Raw genomic sequence first — 15779 nt, forward strand, 5'->3', positions numbered from 1 at the left:
GGAAAGGTATTAGTCAGACAAATGTGGGTTGTCAGCTAAAAGTACAAGAGCGACTCCTTTAAAATACGGACGTCATCCATAACGGAGGCTCTACACGAAATTATATCATTTATAGACCTATAAATAATGTGCGGGTAGAATTCATATATCTTATGCATAGATCTTAATCCCTTTTTGTTAACGACACTCTCTGGCTGGTAGGTTCATTGTGGAAAACGTATAAAACGTCTCGTTCTGTCAAATTTCTATAAAGCTGTTTTTATCACTGTGAAACTGGCAGTAAGACCTTTCTGTGATTGGTCTGGCATAGTCATGCTGAAGCACCCGCGCTAATCCTCCACAGGGGATTTACTTCATCCACAAGATGGCGATATTGAATTTAATTTGTGATTTTGTGTTTACCAGACGTACTGTATTTTGTATTTTTTACTTTATGAGAATACATGTATGTAGGGACCTACATTTCTTATTTTTGTTCTTTCCAACCATGCTATGCCTGGCAAATTTTAATGAAACATAATATCAGCAGTAGATCATTTCACAAAATAATGTGGAATTAATACATTTAAACTAATCAGTCACCCATCCATCCAAGCACTTACCCAGAGCAGGACTGGGATACACACACACACACACACACACACACACACACACACACAGACAGACACGCACACACCCACCCACCCACCATCACACTCTATGGACTTTGGAGAGACTCATTCACTTGTTACTACATGTGTTTGTATGCAGCAAAGAGAAGCGGTTCTGGAGAATGGCTGGATGGATATTTCCTGGCACTCTATATACAACAGTTGTTATAGATTTGTGACTGAGTGGGGTACTGAATCCCCTGATTAAAGTAGACTTTTCTGCCACGCAGAAGGAGTCCTGAGCAAGCTGAGCTTGTCCGAGGTCCAGGACTTCAGAGCCGAAGTCTGGCTGGCCTCTTAGATAACGTAGCTGCAGCCAGTCGTACTGAGCGACGCCACCTGCATACTGGGCCGTCTTCCCACAAATCTCACCATCGCAAATGCACCCGCTTGTGCCTTTCTAGTGACAGTGTGATGCTTCTCTTTATCCTGTCCATGTGAGGGTACTGTGAGAATGACCATGTGCAAGAAACGCTCGACCCCTTAGGTTTGGCGGTGACCGTCGGATGGGGCGGAGCTGAGTGAGCGCCGTACAAATGGAAATAGTGTGATTCGGAGCCGGGATCATGGAGAAGGTGGAATGAAGTCAAACAGAGGGGGGGGGGAGGGAGGAGCAGGAGCGAGGAATGCGTGGGAGGTTACTGGTCCTGAGACTGGTCAGTTGGTACCCTATATGGACAAAAGTACTGGGACATGACTCCGAATCATTGAATTCAGGTGTTTCATTCAGACCCATTACCACAGGTGAATAATATCAACCACCAAGCCATGCAGTCAGGTTTACAAACATTTGTGAAAGAACGGGTCGTTCTGAAGAGCTCAGTGAATTCAAGCATGGTGCTGTCACAGGATGCCACCTTTGTAAGAAGTCAGTTTTTGAAATTTCTTCCCTGCTAGATATTCCACAGTGAACTGAAAGTGGTATTATTGCAACGTGGAAGCATTTAGGAACAACAGAAATTCAGTTTGAAGTGGCAAACCATGTAAAGTAACAGAGCGGGGTCTCTGAGTGCTGAGGTGCAAAGTGGATGACAGTCACCAATGCTCTGTTGATTAAGTAACTATTGAGTTCCAAGCTTCCTCTGGCATTAACTCCAGCACAAAAACTGTGCGCCGGGAGCTTGATGGAATGGGCTTCCATGGCCGAGCAGCTGCATGCAAGCCTCTCATCACCAAACACGATGCCAAGTGTCGGATGGAGTGGAGTAAAGCACACTGCCACTGGACTCTGGAGTGGAAACGTCTTCTGTGGAGTGATGAATCACACTTCTCTGTCCGGCAGTGATAGATAAGTCTGGGTTTGGCAGGTGCCAGGAGTATTGTGATGCCAGTTTGGTGGAGGAGGGTTAATGGTATGGGGGTGTTTCTCAGGGGTTGGGCTTTGCTCCATAGTTCCAGGGAACTCTTAATGCTTCAGCATACCATGACATTTTGGACAATTCTATGTTTCCGACTTTGTGGGACCAATTTGGGGAAGGCCCTTTGCTCTTCCAGTGTGACTGTGCTCCAGTGCACAAAGCAAGGTCCATAAAGACATGGTTGGGTGAGTTTGGTGTGGAAGAACTTGACTGTCCTGCACAGAGCCCTGACCTCAACCCCATCAAACACCTTTGGGATGAATTAGAACGGAGATTGTGAGCCAGGCCTTCACATCCAACATCAGTGCCAGAGCTCACAAATGCTCTTCTGGATGAATCGGCAAAAATTCCTACAGACACACTCCAAAATCTTGTGAAAAGCCTTCCCAGAAGAATGGCAGCTGTTATAGCTGCAAAAGTGGGACCAACTCCATATTGATGCCTGCGGATTTAGAATGTGACGCCATAAAAGTTCCTGTGGGTGTAATGGCCAGGTGTCCCAATACTTTTGTCCATATAGTGTATCTGAGCCACCGGAATCAAATATGGGGAAAACAACATAAATTAAGCAGGAGTCCTTATAGGGACAGGTGACCTTTACAAGATCCTTAAAATGTCATATTTATAGGGTCTCAACTCTATATAGTATTTTTTACACAATACAATAAACATAATTTGATTTCATAAATAAAATATTATTGGCCTTTCAAAGTAATCAAGTATAAATCGAATCTTAGAATCACAAAGGAAATCGTTTGATTTATGTGTAGAAAATTTGTCTCTGCTAGATCTGACATGAAGTAATTATGTTTCTGTTAGGTCTAATCGTTATTCCAACTTCAATCAGCATTCAAAGCATTGCTTTCAAAACTGGCCTGTTTTCAATCAAGAACTCGGAAAGATAATAATGTCTCCACAAGGTAATCCTGACCGCTGAAGCCGCTGCAGCCACTGAGGGCTGTGAAACGCCATCTATGCTGTAAGACTCCAACACGGTTTTATAATGTCAGTTTAACACTTATGCTTCAGAAAACACCGTTTTGTAAATGCGCATAATTATGGAATATATCTGTATGTTGTTATACATTAAATGCAATACAAATAACATAGGCTACAATATGTATATGCAGCTGTGAAACCGATAGCCTGGCTGATTTGAAAACAGAAATAGCCCGAAGGTCTAGGCAGAGATGAAATGGTGTTTTGATTCATTAGTGATAATATTGCTGGTGTGGTTTAGCCAAAGAAAATAAGCTCTGGTCAGTCATTACATAAGAACATAAGAACATAAGAACATAAGAAATTTACAAACGAGAGGAGGCCATTCGGCCCATCAAGCTCGTTTGGGGAGAACTTAGCTAATATCTCAGAGTTGTTAAAATCTTATCTAGCTCTGATTTAAAGGAACCCATGGTTTTAGCTTCCACTACAATAGCAGGAAGACTATTCCATACTCTGACTACACGCTGTGTAAAGAAGTGCTTCCTCAAATTTGTTTTAAAATGTTCTCCCGCTAATTTCCACTTATGGCCACGAGTTCTAGTATTTAGACTAATATTGAAATAGTCATTTGGCTGAACAGCATCCAGACCCGTTAGAATCTTATAGACCTGAATCATATCCCCCCTTAGTCTCCTTTGCTCAAGGCTGAACAGATTCAGTTCCGCTAACCTCTCCTCGTAAGACATTCCTCTAAGACCAGGAATCATTCTCGTAGCTCTTCGTTGCACCTTTTCTAAGGCAGCAATGTCCTTCTTGAGGTATGGTGACCAAACCTGCACACAGTATTCTAGGTGGGGTCTTACCAAGGAATTATATAAGTGTAACATCACCTCCCTTGACTTAAACTCCACACATCTAGAGATATAACCCAACATTCTGTTCGCCTTTTTTATTGCTTCCCCACATTGGCGAGAATGGGACATGGAAGCATCAACATACATACCGAGATCTTTCTCGTAATCAGCTACCTTTATTTCAGTGGAACCCATAAAATATCTGTACTGTATATTTCTGCTCCCTGCATGGATTACCTTACATTTATCTGTGTTAAATTTCATCTGCCAAGTATCAGCCCATTCGCTAATTAAATCCAGATCCCGTTGAAGCCTCTCTGCTGCTAGATTAGTATCTGCTACCCCGCCCACCTTAGTGTCGTCTGCAAATTTAACCAGTTTACTGTATGTATTCGTGTCAATATCATTAATGTAAATTAGGAACAATAGTGGTCCTAAAATTGAACCCTGCGGTACCCCACTATAAACGGAGGCCCACTGTGACATAGTGCCTCTAATAACTACTCGCTGCTTCCTATCAGTTAGCCAGTTTTTGATCCAAGCTGCCACAGTTCCTAAAATTCCTGCAGCTTTAAGCTTTAACAAGAGCCGTTTGTGGGGGACAACATCAAAGGCTTTCTGGAAATCTAAGTAAATCACATCATAGGCCTTTTTGTGATCAATTTCACTTGTAGCTTCCTCAAAGAACTCAAGCAGATTCGTTAGGCAGGATCTACCTCTCCTAAATCCATGTTGGCTATCCTTTATAATGTTATTTGCATCTAGGTAATCTACCATTTTCACTTGAATTATAGCTTCCATTATTTTTCCAGTAATGCTAGTTAAACTGATTGGCCTATAGTTTGCTGGATTACTTCTATCCCCTTTTTTGAATATGGGTGTTATATTAGCATGCTTCCAATCTGATGGTACCACACCCGCAGATAACGATTTCTGGAATATTAAAGTCAAAGGTTGGCTAATAATATCCCTCATCTCTTTCAAGACTAAAGGTAAGATGCCATCAGGCCCCTGCGATTTATTTATTTTGAGTTTAGCTAGGCTTAGTATCACATCAACCTCAGTTATACATATATTGGTCATAGACGATGCTGTATTCGTATTAATTGGTGGTAAATTACTTGTGTTCTCTATTGTGAACACCCTTGAAAAATAATCATTAAACTCGTTTACCATATCAATTTCGTTATCAATTATAAGGCCCTTACTATCCTGCAAATTAGTGATTTCAGCTTTTAGTGCTCTCTTGGAGTTAAAATATTGGAAGAAACCTTTACTGTCATGCTTAGCCTCCAATGCAATTTTTCTTTCTACATCCCTCTTTGATAGCCTAATGTCATTTTTTAACTCTGCCTGTAGACTTAGATACTCCTGCTTGATTTTGAAATCATTAGTTATTTTCCAGTTGTGGAACAGAGCCCTTTTCCTCCTGACTTTACTCTTAATTTCCTTAGTAAACCACCTTGGTTGTCGTTTCCTAGATTTAGTTTTGCTGGAAACAGGTATGAAGTCCTCTTGCACTTGCAACAATGTGCTTTTGAAAAATTCCCATGCCTCTTCAACTGTTTTGCTATTTAACTCTGTCCAGTTTACAGTTTCTAATTTCCGTCTCATACCATTAAAGTTAGCCTTCCTAACATTGTATACTTTTAATTTAGACTTTGCTCTTCGGACACTAAAATTAACCTCGAATTTAACCATGTTATGATCACTACCGTACAATGGGTCTAAAACCTCTAATTTTCCAATCCTATCCTGGTTATTACAAAAAACGAGATCAAGAAGGGCTTCTCCCCTGGTAGGAGTATTAACAAACTGAGTAAAAAAACAATCCTGTACTAATTCCACCATCTCAAGTTCATTTACAGAAGAGCCAGAGACTGTGTCCCACTGTATCCCAGGTAAATTAAAATCACCCATAACCACCACATCATTTTTATTACTCATAATCCTGATATCATCATATAATATTCTGCTTTCCTCTACAGCTACATTAGGTGCCCTATAACAAACCCCGACAATTAGGCCATTTGAATCTTTAGCATCAAGTTTGATCCATACAGCTTCTGAATTTTTATTTATATCAGTGAGATCCCTTGCCTGCAAGTTTTCTTTTACGTATACTGCAACACCACCTCCCTTCTTGCCTATCCGGTCTCTACGGAACAACGTATAACCATCCATATTATATTCATCACCATCATTGTCACTCATCCATGTTTCAGTTATTCCTATAATGTCGTAATTGTCTGAAGAAATTAAAGCCTCTAAGTCATTAATTTTGTTTCTAATACTCCTAGCATTCAAATACAGACCACTAATGGTAGGCCTTTTACAGTGTCTACTTTTAATATTTATTTGGGCTTTCCGTCTCTCCCCACATAAATTCATAACTGACCTCCCTGCCCCCCCAGTCCCTAGTTTAAACATTCCTCAACTATTCTGCACATACGCCTCCCCAATACACTGGTTCCCCTATGGTTCAGATGCAACCCGTCCGGCTTGAACAGGTCCCACCTGTTCCAGAAGGTCTTCCAGTGCCCCATAAACCTGAACCCCTCTTTCCTACACCACCATTTTAGCCACGCATTTAATCCCCTTATCTCAGCTAATTTTGCCTGACTTGCACGTGGCACGGGAAGTATTCCAGAGAATACCACCGTGGATGTTCTGCTTCTAAGCTTATCCGCGACTTCTATAAATTTATCTTGCAGAACAGCCCTTCTGCCCTTTCCTATGTCATTGGTGCCAACATGCACCACGACCACTGGATCCACCCCGGCTGGGGCCAAAAGCCTGTCCACTCGATCTGGAAGGTCCCCTACCTGGGCACCAGGCAGGCAAGACACCGTACGGGACCCTCTATCACGGGTGCACACATAACTATCTACACCTCTTATAATTGAATCCCCTACTACCACAACCTCCCTCCTACTGGGGTTAGGTGGCTCCTTGGTGCCCAAGGGCCCACCTGCCTCCCCAGTCTCTTCCGGCTCTAAAGCTGGAAGCACCTGAAAGCGGTTAGAAACCGTTACTTCAGGTGATGCCGCCTCTGTGAACTGTGTACGCCCTTTTCTACGTCTACGACCTACGTTCACCCAGCTCTCTCGACCTACCTGTTCATCATTCTCCCCCCTCCCCGCTTGTGACGTACACATAGTCTCCCTAGAAGGCGTATTAACTCTCTCCTTTAACTCATTGCTATGCTGGATGAGAGCCAGTCGCTCCTCTAGGTCACGAACCTGGACCATGAGTGAGTCAACTAACCCACATCGCTCGCAGACGAAGTCCGACTGGACGCAAGCATCCAGAAGGGCAAACATCTTGCAAACACAACACTGAGTTGGCCCCATAATTACCTAACTCACTATGTCCCCGTCCTTTACTCCCAGCCCAGTATATTAATAGAGATTATTTAAACTTTTAGTTGATCTAATTAACGTATAGTTAAAACAAAGTGCCGAGTACACTAAAGCACTGAATTAACACTTGCGTTAAATCGGTACTTTATTATAAATTATCCGGCAGCGTCAGCGATAACAACCTTTAAATTTTACTTTTAAAATAACCAAATTTACAATTACTTACCCGAGATTAACTTCCTGCTGAACCACGTTTAGCTTAAACTAAAGCGAAGTTGCTCTAGGGAGGCCAAAAAACCACAAAAACCCTCTCAAAGCAGGCTACTGCCGGAGCGGGAAAAAAAGTGGAAAATGTCCTCCCGGCCCCGACCGGCGACCGAGCAAAGCTCCGGAGCAACTGACCTTTTACAGTTAATGTTACCGATGTTCGATAATATTACCCGCGGGTGTTTGATGCGAAGGACGCAAACAGAAACGCCGCTCGCGCCCGCAGCTGTCGGTAACACTCACAAGGACAGACAAGTACACACGTAAAAATAAGAGTAAAAAATGAAAACAACAACAACCACCCACGTAACCGTGCTGGCACACAAACGCTCAAATATACCTTTACAGATAATTCAAATCAAATCAACCGCTTCAACAGGCACACAACACAACACAAGTGCACACAGCGACTACACCACTTCCGATCAGTACAGCAATCCCAGCAGCCTCTACAGCAATCCCAGCAGCATTCGTCTGACAAGTTTTCTGTGACACGTACGGAGCTGAAATTCCCGACAAATTAACAAATGCAGTATATTTCTGATTGTATATGAGTGTTTGGGAAGTGGACTGTGGGTCATCGTGCGTCGTTTCGGGTCTGTCATTCCCCGCTTATTATGGCGCGGCTTCAGACTAAATCCCGCATAACTATTCAATCATTTTTATGGACCAATTTATCCGATTCCACCAAAAGCGAAGCCTAATGACGGGGGCTGCGCTAACTCAAAGCCCAGAGTAATATTCCCCTTTCTGAAGCACGGTAAGTATTTCTCAAGAGCTATACATTAATATGTAGTCTTATTATATTGTTGTTCGCCTGACACTTTGATCCAAAGGCTTCATTTTTGCGTATTCACTTACAGGGGCGCTTTTCATTTGGAGGTATTCAGATCAAGCACCTCGCTAGAAAAAAATAATCTTTCCGGGAAATCTCTAAGCGCCGCGCTTATTGTCTCCCTCTTAATAATATTAGTTTCGTATCATTTAAAGTTTCCTTTTTCTTTCGTGACACTGGGTAATATGCGGTCGGGGGGGCACAGCACCGGGGGCTCTTACATGCCATGTGCATAACAGCTGGCTAATGAACTCAGACGCCCCGATTTCTTTGTTCATAAAATCTGGCTTTTCCCGCAACACTTGTTTCTTTCGCTTTTTCAGACACAATAATCTACTTTGCCGTGGTGGAGCGCCTGCCTGCGGCTTCATTGCAGCCGCGGCTTCCTCGCTGAGGATCCCCGCATCGGGCTGCAGAGACCGGCAGGTGTGCACTTTCTTACTCCAGCCCTTTTGCTGGTGAGCAGCTGCAACCTGGAACAGCATCGCCGAGGAGCATCGCGGGCTGCAGAAGCTTCCCGCAAGTTCCTGAAGTAATCGGGGGTTTGGAAGTTTCCACCACATCGCCATAGGCGCCGCCGATGAGAAGCACTTTCCATTTCAGGCACGATGAAAGCTCCCTTTGTAGGAGTTATTCTGTATGGGATTACAGGTAAATGGGTTGGATTAAAAACTGGGTTAGGTCATCCTGCCTTCATCTCAGTCGGAAAATAGCCCGTTAACCATTCATTTGTACTCAACATGCGCTTGGACTAAAGCCGTCTCGCAGTTCTCCAGCTGGAAATAATTGAACTTTATTATGTGCAAATCCTTTGCAACGCTTGTTGAAATTCCAGCGGTTTTATTTTTAACGAGGGTTTAAAGGCTGATGAATTTGTCTGTGAGTTTGATTTGCCGTCTCAGTACACCAACAGCCCGGGATGTGTATTTATTGCTGGGTAATGCAGACCGACACACAGCAATTCAGATCGATAGTTTTATTTTATTGGTCCCCACTGGAATTTCCACCTGGAAAGTAAGTTGTGTTTTGAATGACATTTTAATAATTAATGAGCATGTGTACATCTCACATAAAATGCCACGCTTTTAAGACTTTACAGTGTAAAATATAGTCATACTTTATGAATTAAGGAGTCTCACTCGTTAGCGAGGTGTAATTAAAATCAATGTTCCGGTTTCAGAACATTTTTAGGTAGTTGAACTGGTCTGCTGGATTTTCTTAGACACAGTAGGTTTACTTTAATTTCATGATAACGGCTACTTTTGGTATTCTTGCCAGACTAATTAATGCCACCTAAAACCGGCTGAAATTACAACCCATTATGAATTTACAGGGGAATTCTTAGTATAGGACAGAGTCAGTATGCTCTCAGAAAAAGGGTAAAAATGTCTGCCTTTGCTTGTCACTGGGGCTGTACCCTCAAGGGTCTGCGAATTATACCTTGAGGGTACAGCCCGAATGACAAGCAAAGGTGCAAATCTTTACCCTTTTGTCTGAGCGTATAGTACTTCTGGTTGATTTTGCTGTTGATCTGTTAATCTAACTCTGTGCTACGTTGCAGATTGGATTCTGTCGGGAAGCATGAATTTGCGAGAGGTGGGGGGCAGTGGGGAGTGTCATGACATGGGGCAGGGGGTGTGGAGTACCATTGCCAGAGCCATCCGCCAGCTGCATTGAGCCGCTGTGCTGGCAATCGATGGGCTATCAGTGATGGGCTATCAGATTTTCATTGCTGTTATCACGGCTGTCCTCTTACGCCAGTGCTGAACATGCTGGTGTCACTCAATAGTGAAACATTTCTAATACACTGGCAACAGAATCTTTGAGATTAACCCTATTTTATGTCAGTGTAAAATATAGGCATTTCTTATGAATCCATTTTTCATTTTATTATGTTAAGCTGTTTGCTCATATTGTCTGTACCTGGAGAAGAACATTAATCCAGGGGCTTAACGTTCTCTCCGGTTATCAAGGTAATTATTAATACATATTAGCTACTACTATTAACACTATTAATAATATTAGCATGCATTTCTGATGAGTGCTTTATATAGGGCTTGAATGAGAGTCCTTAGTATCAGCTAAAAATTACAGTACCAGTAAAAATGTCCGTACACACCTGCTTTTAATGCATTTCTCTTTATTTTATTTATATTATTCGCTTTATAGAAAAAAGGCAAAAAAAGTAATACATATCAAATATTGCAACAACCAAGAAAAGTGTTCAGCATCTCAAAATTTTCTCCAATTTCAAACTCTCCAAATAGCCCCCTTTTGCTTCGATGACATCATTGCAGACTCTTGGCATTCTTTCAGCCAGCTTCTGGATGTAGCCGCCTGTAATGCTTCTCCAACAAGCCTGAAGGAGTTTCCACAAGGTCTGGGCACCAGTTGGCTACCTTGCTGTTACTCTTTGATCCAAATAATCCCAAAGCAGCTCATTAGGGCTCAGTTCAGGGGGTTGTGGGGTGAACATCATCTGCCACTGCACTCCATCTCTTTGCTTGTTCGGAAGATAATACAGTGCACTTATGTATTCTCAAGGTGCGCTGAGGGTCATTATCTTGTTGCACAACAAATTACTTTTGTCAGGTGAGTCCGGAATTCATTCATACTGTATTTGCCCTGATTGCTGCTCTGAAAGGGGAGCTTGCCGTGCTGTGATTTGTAAAGTAATCAAACCACATCTTAGCTGCCATTTGCTATCATGAAGACTTTTCCTTAAGAAAAATTTTAATCGTACTCTAAGGTACATGCATTAAACAACCACCGATCCAGCTGTGAATCAGGGCCACAGTCACAGGGACATATTAAATCTTTATTAAACTTCCTTTACATTTCCATTTGAAATGGAAAAGAAATTTGAGTAGGGATGGCAGTGAATAAATATTAAAGAGGCCGGAGTTAAATTAATATGATTTGAATAAGAATGTAGATACTGGACTGATTTTAATTAAAGTCACCAAAACGCATCCTGACTGAGGAAGTGTGAGAATTCTTTAGTTTTGCTGCTACTGAGAGAACATACTGTCTGAAGTACAAAGTGAAACATTTCAGTATAACTTCCCTGTTGGCACTGTACTGTAGATCCTGCTTCGTTTGCTGCCCTTCTTTCCAGTCGCATCAGCCACATATAACAGCTCTGAAGACAAGTCTGAGTGCCAGCTTGGATATTTCCCCTGTGGGAACTTAACCACATGCCTCCCTCAACTGCTGCACTGCAATGGAGAGGACGACTGCGGCAATCAAGCCGATGAAGACGACTGTGGTGAGACGCCCGCTGATCCCCCATGGTCTCTTACACTAGTGATGGACAAAATGACGCTTCATGAACCATTTGCTGTATTTTCTCCGCCCACTAGATGGTGCTCTCTGCTCAAAAAAGGGCACAAAGCATGCCCCAAAGCAAACCAAGAGCACCATCTAGTGGGTTCAAAAAATACAGCAAATGGTTCATGAGGCCTCCTTTTGCCCCCACCCCCTAGTTTAGTGATTGTTTGTAGCCAAAAGGGAGCTACCAAAACCTGCGGAAAAAACACAAATACGTGGTTTGAGTAATGGTAAGCACTGTCGCTGGGAACATTAGACAGGACCATGTGACACAGTGGTGGGTGAAAGACACAAGGACGGTGGGAAAATGCTAGGGGGTGGGGTTAAACAGGAGGAGTGGGAGCAGTGTTAAATAAGAGGGTGGGGGCAGGGTAACAGAGATGAACGGAAGCAAAATCGGGCTTCAGCATGGGAGGATGCAAAATACTCAAAAATTGGTCTATAGAATGTTTTACAGTTGTAGATCAGGGCATGAGAAAAAATAAAATTACGTGTTATACAAAGATTGGGGGGCGGTGCATCTGTGATCGCAGGGTCGGTAGAGTGATGTCATCGTTGGTCCCTGAGCAAGGCCCTCAAACTCGGTCGCTGCAGGGATTGCATGACCCTGCTTTCGGAAAAATGCATGTTGCTTTGGGTAAAAGTCGGCTAAATAAATAAAATGTAAAACTCAGCATGAAATGAATGACTACGCCCATTACCTAACATCACACTTTAGGATAGTCACCCCTACATATAACCCTGGACTTTTTGGGGGCTGGGGTAAGAACAGATACGTCCCCTATTACAAAATCATACTGACCCCCCCACGGTGACATTCAGGGTCTGATCAGGTTTCCTACAAAGCAAACTAATGTCAGTAACATGAAAATGAGTTTGTTGCTGTGATTAGACAGGTGGAACCTGAGAGCAGGACTCATTAGTGGCATGATGTCAATTAAAAAATCATTATTGTAATAGAAATGTCATAATTTGCATAATTACCACAAAGGCAAGCTACCCATAAGGGAAGCAGAGAAAGGAATTTGGTGCAATGCCTTCCAACGCTCATCAAAGTCTCCATCTATCAAACGCTTCCTGTTGTGCTGGTATTTATAGGGCTAAATGCTTTGTGATGATTTGGAAGCCGTCAGATTAATGAGAGTGAGACTTCATCTTTGTGTTGAGTGCAACTGGATGTTCACAAATGCAGCAGGAAAATGAGATTCGTGTCAGGTGTCCGTAAGAGTGCACGACAAAATGTCATGGAGATACGAAATGATGAAGACTGCTTAAAATCTGCCAGGTACAGACACGTACAAAGATAATCAGTGGGAATGCCGTAAATGCTAATCCCTGCTGGTAAGGAGACATTTGCATCTGAAGTAAGTCGAATGAGATGAGAGAAGGTGATAATTTATTGGCAGATTTCTCCAAAAATTTGCTTTTCTTCACAAGCAGCTCTGATCCCTGAAGAAAGAAACACATAAATGGCATCCGTACGTCATCGTACATAAACTGCACCGGCCCAGATGTTGCACTTTGACTATGAAGCCCGGTGTTGATCCACCGCGGGTCTGATCGCTCTTGTCCCCTGCTGTCTCGGTCGGGAGGGATGACGTAAAGGAATTACGATGCAGCAAAGGTCATTAGTGTTGGGACAGCGCTGGAGGGCATTTCAGAGTCTTAATATTTAATGCTAATCACCAATTTCTGATGAAATGTCCTTTTTTTGCCAGTCTGGAGTTCTGTGTCTTCGTCTAGCTAACATCATCCCTTGGTTTTGAATAATATGGTCTGGAGGGATACCAAGCCAGGCCCAGACACACGGTGCAGGTGGGAGACAACTCCATAACAAGGAGAAAACACAAAAATATAATGCTCATATTCAATTACCCTATTTAGTGAATTTGAGAAAGCACTTCTGTACACAGTGTGTAGTCAGAGCAGTGGTTCCCAAACTTTTCTCTGCAGGGCCCCCCTTTTATAGACATTATTGAGCCCCCCCCCCCCCCATTCAAACTACACAGGTTCAGATTCAAACTTTATTTGAAATACAACTCCCTTTTCTAATTGAGCGAAACAAATGCAATTACAAAATACAAATGGTGCAATTTCACCACTGTGGGAGAAAAAAGAGCAATCAATTAAAAATAAAAGTCCAGCATAAGTTTGAAGTTATGCAAATGCAGATTTAACATCTGTTAATATTCTCTGGCGTTCACAAATTAAAGTTTGTCTTACGATTACCGCATTTTGTTTTTAATGATAACCGCAGGTTTCAGCCTATACTATAGCACAAGACAACACTAAATCATACCCATTAACTGATAGTCTCCCTGCACTTCATGTAGAAAATTTTAAACCTCGTTTTTCATGATATGGTTAGATTTTTTGTCCGGCGCTGCAAAACGTCGTCACGCGTCACCATGTCACATGGTACAAAAACCTTGCAAAAGAAAGACGACTTAAGACAGATCGTACAGCACCTCTCAGCCGGCTGAACAAACTGTACATAACGTTTGTACGACGTTTGTATCCCAGGAAGTTTCGATGTGTTATCTGCTATTTCTCCCGAATATCACGTAAAGCAGTGAGAACTGGTTTTTAGTTAATTTACCTGGTAAAATAAAGTTTAAATAAATGACGTAAATGCTCTAATAGTACACGTAAGTTAGTGGTTTATATATTGTAGTTACTGTAGTGTTGCGTTGCTTTATTGGTTTAATCGTCCAGTCTGTGAAGAGATTATTTTAGGGTGGCACATGCCCCTGAGGCTATCCCATTGGTGCGCCCCCCCCGCAATACCTCTGCGCCCCCCAGTTTGGGAACCACTGAATTAGAGTATGGAATAGTCTTCCTGTTAGTGTAGCAGAAGCTAAAACCCTGGGTTCCTTTAAATCGGAGCTAGATAAGATTCCAACAACTCCCTATTAGTTAAGTTCTCCCCAAAAGAGCTTGTTGGGCCAAATGGCCTCCTCTCGTTTGTACATTTCCTATGTTCTTATATACGAACTGGGGTGTATCCTAGTATCCTAATCTGCCTGTCTTAGCACCCCCATTCCTGACCAGGATAAACATTTGGATGGATGGAATTATGGATGGATGTATGGATGTATGGAGGAGAAGTAAAGTTGTAATTTGAAGAACCAACATTTTTGAAAGTGTTAGAATAGAAATGGGGGGGGGGCATGTTCTCCCATCTGTGAAGGTGAAAGGATGATTGATTTGAATGACCCTCTGAAATTACATTTTAAAACATGGAAACAATTTCCCAAGCATACGCATATTATGGGAATAAGTAGCCAATTGCATAATTTTAATAGCTAGCTAACTACAGCTGTACGTCACTCATCTTCATTTTATGCTGCATAAATATATCCCATCTTTAATGAATGAATTAAATGAATGAATTAATTAATATAGCCTATTTTGTGCTGATCACCGCCGCTTGGGATACAAATCTGCAGCCTGCCACCCGAACACAATTTGCTCCACTTAATAAGCTCTCATTGTGGAAAATGTCTTGCATATTGGGCCTGATATCGATGAGCATTAGAGCGATATGAGTAAATACGCAGTGTAGCAAGCGCTTATCCTGGGACATTATACTGCAACCCCTGGACAAAAGACCTTATTGAGGATGTGTGGGTGAGATTTCTTCTTAAACTCTTCCTGAACAACAGTTCAGTTGTATTATTAGTGTTCTTTAATGGCAAAATGTAGCTATATAATATTTTGATATATGCGTGTACTTCATATTGCATGCAATTTGAATAAGAATTCAATTTACAATTTATTTTTTTAGGTGATAACAATGGATGGCCTCATCTATTCGACAAATATTTTGGGAACCTTAATAACAAGTCTGGTAACAAGTCAATCAAATGCTGTAAGTATGGTTGCAAATGTTTACCACCAGCACCACATACTGTAAGACATAGTATGTAAACAAAATTGCACAGACGAGGGCTCTATAAAGCTGCCCCAGCAGACTGGCGACTGTGTAGCTTTTGCTAACTTCAGTACTTAAATAGATTAGTTCCCCAGTCGGTCATTGTGTGTCTGTAGCTGTAGTTGTCCTGTGTTTGCTGCTGTTTGCCATGTTTGTTCCTGTGTTGCTCCCTGCCTTTGTTTTGGTCACTTACCTGCTTTGTTTCCTTTTTTTTTTTTTTTTAAGCAAAAATAATGTCCCTTCTTTG

General features: G+C 42.2%; 1 protein-coding gene across 1 annotated transcript in view; it reads left to right on the forward strand.

Annotated features, from left to right (window-relative positions):
* The window catches only part of LOC111833598 (relaxin receptor 1-like), a 31415-nt gene that overhangs the window by 3327 nt on the left and 12309 nt on the right, over positions 1-15779 (forward strand). Inside the window, exons 2-4 of the mRNA XM_023792059.2 lie at positions 8592-8919; positions 11387-11536; positions 15386-15469. Of these exons, the coding sequence (XP_023647827.2) occupies positions 8877-8919; positions 11387-11536; positions 15386-15469 (277 nt within the window). The 5' untranslated portion in view covers positions 8592-8876. The remainder of the gene's footprint in view (positions 1-8591; positions 8920-11386; positions 11537-15385; positions 15470-15779) is intronic.

This window comes from Paramormyrops kingsleyae, chromosome 12 (assembly GCF_048594095.1).
Source record: "Paramormyrops kingsleyae isolate MSU_618 chromosome 12, PKINGS_0.4, whole genome shotgun sequence".
Lineage (NCBI taxonomy): Eukaryota > Metazoa > Chordata > Actinopteri > Osteoglossiformes > Mormyridae > Paramormyrops > Paramormyrops kingsleyae.